This window comes from Trifolium pratense, linkage group LG1 (assembly GCF_020283565.1).
Source record: "Trifolium pratense cultivar HEN17-A07 linkage group LG1, ARS_RC_1.1, whole genome shotgun sequence".
NCBI lineage: Eukaryota > Viridiplantae > Streptophyta > Magnoliopsida > Fabales > Fabaceae > Trifolium > Trifolium pratense.
This window is the reverse complement of record NC_060059.1, coordinates 8,478,851-8,486,247: the sequence shown is the minus strand read 5'-3', so window position 1 is coordinate 8,486,247 and position 7,397 is coordinate 8,478,851. Positions and strand designations below refer to the sequence as shown.

The following is a 7,397-nucleotide window of genomic DNA, read 5'->3' as shown; positions in this document are numbered from 1 at the left end:
TAGTACCGGATAAATTGGGGGCCAAGAGGCAGAACAAAAACTGAAATTTTTGTCCTCACAGAACCACAGAACACCTTTTTGTCGAACAAATTGTCTAAAATATACCAAAATAACCTTTTGTCACCATATATCGTACTACACAAAGTTTGTTCAATACATACTTTAAACGTTTGTCATGTGTTGTTCTGTCTTGTACTGTCCTATACTGTTATGTCCAGTACTTATATTTTGCAGATCAAACAGACCCAAGAGTTAAATGAGTTTATAAAGAGTTTTTACTTCTTAGAAATTTGGGTTGGACCTAACTTATCTATACAAAGTGATTTGTAAGTTGAGGTTTACCCTACTTATAAATATATTTTCAAACCGTCTCTCAACCAATGTAGGGCTTTTAACACATCATCTCATACCCAACACTACTATGTTTGGTACATGAATATAAATAATGGATGACTCAATAGTGAAAATCTGATAGCACGTGTCTCAAATGGATCTTGAATTGACTCTAATATCATCTTAAAAATTTGAATTAATCTAACTCAAATCCATTCATACAAAACCGATTTCTAAAATGAAAATTGTTCACAAAAATAAGTTTTTGGAAAGGCCGATATTCGAACTCTGAGTTCTCAACTTTCCCGATAAACATGAGTGATTTGACAGATATAGATTCCTATATTATATATCCACTCATGTGGTACGTCGTTATGTCAGCATTTATTTACCTCGGATGCTATAAGAATGGGCTGGCTCTTGCCCCATTCAAAAGGATGAAAATGGACAAATCCATTAAGAGTATCATTTGTCACTTCTCTTGATTTCCCACCCACCTCCCTATCATCCATCGGTCTCCTGAACCTCCCCCGCTTGGTAGCTAATCTCGATCATTAATGCGAACAAGGCAATAGCCTCGGTTAGAGCAGAGCCCAGGATAGCGCGGATGAGCCACATGTAGGGAAACTTGCACCTGTGGTTCTGGCCGGGGACATAAAGTAAACGTCTGGGATCATTTAATACAACGTTATGAACGCGATATCAAGACAAACCCATGAAAATACCTCTTATATAAAAATAAAAAAATGGACACTATATAACTTTATGGCACTGTCAAAAACGATCCTATGGACCTTCCCCTTTTAGTAAATTATCTGGCATTATATCATCTTTAATGGAAACATATGAGATATCAATTTTTTTTTATCATGCACTAGATGTTAAACTGAAAAATAACAAGGTGAGCATAACTCAACCCAATAAGTCAGTCTTGTCTTATTTCTATTTGACTAGTTAGCATCGTGTTTGTTCAACTTAGTTTAGAACTGATTAGGCCTACAAATTGGCCCGGGCAAAATCCAAGGACTTGTTAGGGTCAAGTAAAATATGTATCAACCATTCAACCTCTTAATTAATGTTAAGCAAGTTCAAATAAATATTTTTAGATAGAATTGATGGATAACTAATGTACAAAAGGGAAAGGAGGTTATCTTATCTCCATAGCCTTCCCTTTGTAGAGGACAAAATAAACTCCAATAACGAGGTAAAAAGACAACTTTTGGTTCTTTTATTAATAGGAAGAAGAACATGGATAAGATACTAGATTGAAGGAATGGCACAATAGTCAAAGGGGTCTTTCCACAAAGGGAAACCTGTCTTAATGGAATTAAAACACAATGATATGATACAATTTGGGTAGATTTCCTTTTCTTATTTGTCTAATCTTTTTAAATAATATTTTCTCAATAGTTTTTTGAAGAATTTTATTTCATTCTTTTGATATTTGGTAGGTTTAAGAGAAAAATTTTACTCAAATTTTAAAACATGAGTTAAAGCTTTATGAAAAAATTATAGTTTTTAAAGCTTTATGAAAAACATAATATATGAGTAATGCTATGTTATTTGTCCTTGGTATGTACCTCAAACCCACGTAGACTTTTCATTTATTAAAGAAAAAAGAGGCAAAGGAGATTAATTAGTAATGCTATGTTATTGCAGGCAAAAGCTAAATTTGTAGTTTTGTGATGTTATTACATGATAATGAAAGATTTTTATTTTGTCAAAAATTAAAGCAACTTTCACATTGTCCACGGTTTGACAAGAAAGGCTTAAAAACTTTGTTTTTCTCAAAAAAATTTAAAAGAAAAGAGAAAAATTGGTTTATGTGGTCCCAAACAGTAAAAGACCTGTTTCAAGAGTCAAGACTATAACTAACTCAAACTAAAATAGCTATTAGTACTAATTTTTTTCTTCTATATAATTTCTCTATATAATAATCATTAGTTTAATATATATTTGGTATTACAGCGAGTATGTCAAAATTATGATGATTCACCGTAATTTTGCATAAACTTTATAGTATAACCTTTTCAAAAGATATACTATGTAGCTTTGACAAAATTACGGTAAATTATATATCTTAATTTTTGCATACTCACCATAATATCAAATATAAATTCAGTGAATATCACCATCATTCAATTGTGTTTTTTCTTGTTTTTTCCTTTTTAATTTTTTCTATTGTCAAAAAGGTTTGGCTCATGAAATGACTAATGAAGAATCAAATACACCATGACCCATATCTACCATATAACTAATTAATATGACTTTTATTGAAATATTCCCTCAGTAAGATTTTCATTAGCTCTAGTCTTCCCCACTTTGGAGTTTGGAAATTAAGTTTTACAATTACAATGGAAAGACTAATACTCTAATTAATTAAGAGATTTAATTAAGTCATATAACTAAAACACATGATAATAAATTAATAATTCATATTAATTAATTTCATGTCCATAGAGGCTCCCAAGCAGACCCAAAATTGTTGTCTTCTAAGAAACAACTCATATCAACATGAGGTTGTGGCTGATTAATTATCATGTTATGGTCTTGTGGTGATGATTGATTACTCATTTCCATGCAAATTAATGCCACTAAATTTGCTTGTTGGCAATGCATGTTCACTATCTCAGCTTGTGCTTTTGCTAGCTGTGTTTGTAGTTCACTAACTTGTTTTTGAAGTTGACATATTGCACCTGCACAACCATAAACTGGGTCCCTTATCCTAGCATTTGCTTCATAAACCATGCTGCTAACAGCATCTGCTCTTTGAGGTTCAGGTAGTTCCTGAAAAATTAGTCCAATTTTATGTTGTTAATTACAAACTGAAACTCTTAATCATAATTGGAATGATGATTTGGAAAGCGACAAAATTTATGTGCATTTTTTTTTAGTATTAGTTTTTTGGTTCTCAGAGAAATAGGGCTTGATAATTCAGAGTTCAGCTGCAAATTTATGTGCATTTGCTTAGCTACTCTTTGTGCTGCTCTTAACTTAAATTTTTTGTAACTAACCACAATTTTCTCAAATTCATAATATTCTTATAACCATAAAAAAAATGTATTTAAAGTTGAAAAACATATAAAGAAATTCTCACAAGTATTATATTTTGGAAAAATGATACTTCATGCCTCATTGACCATAATTATTAGACAAAATGGAAAGATTCCAAAATGTGGGCACCTAATTAATTTTGACTTGTGATAAGATGTGGTGGTTACACTATGGCCATGGGGATTAAAGAGAAAGAAATGATGATAAACAAGTAATATGCAAATTAATTGTTAGTATTTGACTTTGTCCATTGTTTTTATTTTACTTTTTTCATGAAAAAAAGATTAAAAAAAAAGGTAATGGTTGGTTGTTACTATAGAATGTAAAGAAGAAAGAATTATGCATAGCTTTGATGAGTTAGGAAGTTAGAAAACAACACATCATGCATGCCTATCAATTAGGTATGCCCCTTTTGATAGCTTTTCCATCCACTTTTTGACCAAAATCAATGATTTTGTTTCCTATAAATGTTATGAGACAATTCAACTAATTTTTTTTTTTGTTTTTCAAGAAAATGTCATGCCATGAATGTCGGAATGAACCAGTCATAACTATAACTGATTTTGTAAGATTGAATTAGAATCAGTCAAAAATAATGATGACGATGATTTTTTTATTGGTGAATAATGAATGTATGTTACCTGCAAAAACTTAATGATGTTGCTAGCTCCAAAAACTCTATGAGCAATTGTGAACTTGAGTGGATCGGTCGGAGGAAAATAAGGAGCTAACACACACTTCTCAACACACCTGCGACGAAGGATCTTGCACGCAGCGCAAGGGCTAACCACAATTGGTGGAGGAGGAGATGGTGGTCGAAGAGTGGCAGAAGGAGGAGAATATTGAGAAGGCGGTGAAGGGAAAGGCGTGGGAGATTGTAAAGGAGGTGAAGAAGATGAAGATGGTGTTGAGTTTGATAGCATGGTGTGAATGGGAATATGGATTGGTAATTGAGGAGGAGAAGTTGTGGTTTTCATTTTTTGTTCCATTGTGTTATGTGAGAGACAGAGGAAAACAGAGAGGTTGATTAATATTGAATATAGATGCTTTAATTTTTTCTCTTACTTTGTAACATGGTATGGAAACTAAAGGGTGTGTTTGGCTATATATATAGACCAAATGGGGAAGCACGTTGGGTCAGAGTTGGTGACTTCATCTCAACGTACTATAGAAGCAATTATGATGTATTTTAGTCTTTAGAAAAGCCGTATACAATGTCCTCTTCTTTTAAAAAAAAAAAGATATTACTCCATAATTATAGATTATAGGCACGACGACAGAACTCGTACTCGCATGCATCCGTCTGAACTCTCCTTGATTTTAAATAGGAAAAATTTGAATTGGGTAAGTTTGAGTTCAAGTTTGAATTATCCTCGATTTTAAAAGATGAGAAAGGGGATGATAATTAAATTTTACTTTTCATCTTCGTTTAGAATCAGGACGCCCGTAGAAATACCAAAGTTTTATAGATTTTAGTTTGGAGGAACAAAATCTGTTTCCCATCCCATTGTCATGCTTATATATAGATATTCATTCTATCTCAAAATAAGTGTTACTTTAGAAATACATTTTTTTTTAAAATGAACGTCGTTCTCACTTTTCAATGCAATGCTCCATCCTTAAGATTTTATAAGCAAAATTGATCTTTTTAAGTTTATTGTATAATCAATGTATTTGAAAGGAGAGAGTACGGTGAGACACACATGTTACCTTTCTTAGTAGAAGACATTCATTTTAAGACAGAAGGACAACATTTAATACATAATTACGAGAACAAAAAGTATGTGGGTAGAGATCTCCCTGTAGCATATAGTAGAAAAAGATTTTTTTTTGTTTCTATAATTTTTTTTTTTTTTTACAGATTCAATTTAATGCAATTTTAGTATGCCAAAGATTAATTTAGCAAAATTGTAAAAACATCGAGAAGGATGGGATTATATAGTAGTAGTTAATTAATCATGACACAGTCAAACAGTGGTCAACAAATTTACCTTATGTCTCTGTTTTGGTCTGGGGTGTGATAACGAGAAGAATAAAACATTTTTTTAGTGTACTTTTCTTACAATACAATTGTTTTATTCGGAGGATGATTTTTAAGCAGTACAATTTAGAAGAGAATAATACGGCATCCAACGCCAAATTACTGTAGTATGAAGAAATACTTACAAAAATAATATAAAAAAAGATATAAAAATTAAATAACATGTATTTTTAAAAATTATTAAATATTATGCATTTTATGTATGTTCATAATTTTGTAACCACTCAAATATTTTCTCTTACATTATAAATAAATATATGTTTTTATATTTAGTTATGTGATGAGAATTGATTGATATATAGTGAAATTATCAACATAGCGGTGAGAAATTACATCCTTAAGGTATGTATGTGGGATGATCGGAGTTCGAACTCCGGTCTCCTGCATATATATACAATATCTCTACCAATTGAGTTAAATTTACAGGAAAAAAAATAAAAAATCACTTTTACTTATTATAATTAAGAATGAAGAGCAATTTTTTATTTAATTTTGGGTGCTTGTCATTACAAATAGGTTAATCAGTAGTTAAATGAAGTTTGGATAACTTATAAAAATGTACCTTGTGTTTTGCGATTGCATCGCAGCTGCCGCCTGTAGAATCATAGTGGCCTACTTACAAAACACTTTGAAGCCAAAGTCAATTTGAAAATGATCAAGAGAGAGCTCACACACAACTCGATTGACTGAATTGTAGAAAAAATTGTTGGAATTTTGTTGATATCAGAACAACACATTGTGCGATATGTCACACTTTTTTTGTCTGGTAGACTAGTGATAAGACTCGCGCACATAAGTATAGAGAGGTAAAAAATTTGGAATTCAAACCTCGACTCTTCCAATAATGTTCCAAATAATAGTTACCAACTAAGCTACTTTTGCGGGAGATTTCATGCCACACTACTTTAATGGATAGAGAAGTTTATGTTTGAAAGAATATTGTCTCATCAAAAGTAAGTTACTAACATAATTTTACAATAGGAGCTAGTGATCTCATGTAATTAGTTTTTTTTTTTTTTTTTTTTTTTTTTTTTTTTTTACAGAATTAGTTTGTATATATAGCTATAGCATTTTAATTCCTCAAAGAAAAAACTATAGCATTTTAATGTTAAGTTTGGTACCCTTCCTTTAAAAAATTTATTACCTAGATATAAAAAAATAAAAAATTATTAGCTTTGCATTACTTACGTGATTTTTCTATATGACAAGATGAAACATGTAAAAGGAATCATTTATAGTTGGATGTTATGATTATGTTTAGTTCCACAATAATCACAGTACAGGCATAAAACAATGGCGGTAATAATTATAAAATGGCAAGAATAATTAGCAAAGTAAGTAACAGTAACGTTTATAGTGACACCTTAACTGACAAATTAAGGTAATTCAAGATTGTAGTTTTAAGAGCTGACCCAATCACTTCTGCCCGACATTTGGGGCACAGCCCAATAAGGGGAGACTTCCCCGACACGTCAGTCAATGACGTGTCCTGCTCGACATAATGGGTAAGCAGCACGTTAAACACGTGCTCATCTACCCATGCATGTTGACCCATTCCACCGTAGCTTAACAGCTAAGCAGCACGTTTAGCACGTGCTCCTTTATCCAACCACAGCTGTCACGGAGTCTATCCCTTACCCGCGAATAGCGGAACGGCTCCAACCAAGATAGAGGCAGATAACGGTCTCCCTCAACGATACAGGGACTATCTTGGCAGTTGAGTCTATTGGGCCGGTTATCCCGACCCAATAGACCAACCTTTGGCCCAGCGCTGGGGGCACTATATAAGCTCTCCTAGACAGGAGAGTCAGGTATTCTGAATCATTATTCACCTTACTTTCTCTCTCTTCTTTTGTATCTCTTGTTCTCTTGCTGACTTAGGCATCGGAGCACCTGCAGGTACAAACCCCCCCTTCGGTGCGGAAGCTTGCTCAACGGTCCGGCCTCAACCTTTCTGATCATCAGGTTA

At 32.6% G+C, this 7,397-nt stretch overlaps 1 protein-coding gene across 1 annotated transcript; it reads right to left on the bottom strand.

The window, feature by feature from the left end:
• Positions 1 to 2,562: 2,562 nt before the first annotated feature.
• On the bottom strand, positions 2,563 to 4,450 carry LOC123918976 (LOB domain-containing protein 1-like). The gene is made up of 2 exons (XM_045971190.1): positions 4,029 to 4,450; positions 2,563 to 3,120 (listed from the first exon to the last, which is right to left on the bottom strand). Exons 1-2 carry the CDS (start codon positions 4,374 to 4,376, stop codon positions 2,782 to 2,784), a joined length of 687 nt encoding a protein of 228 aa, XP_045827146.1. The 5' UTR covers positions 4,377 to 4,450; the 3' UTR covers positions 2,563 to 2,781.
• Positions 4,451 to 7,397: the final 2,947 nt, after the last annotated feature.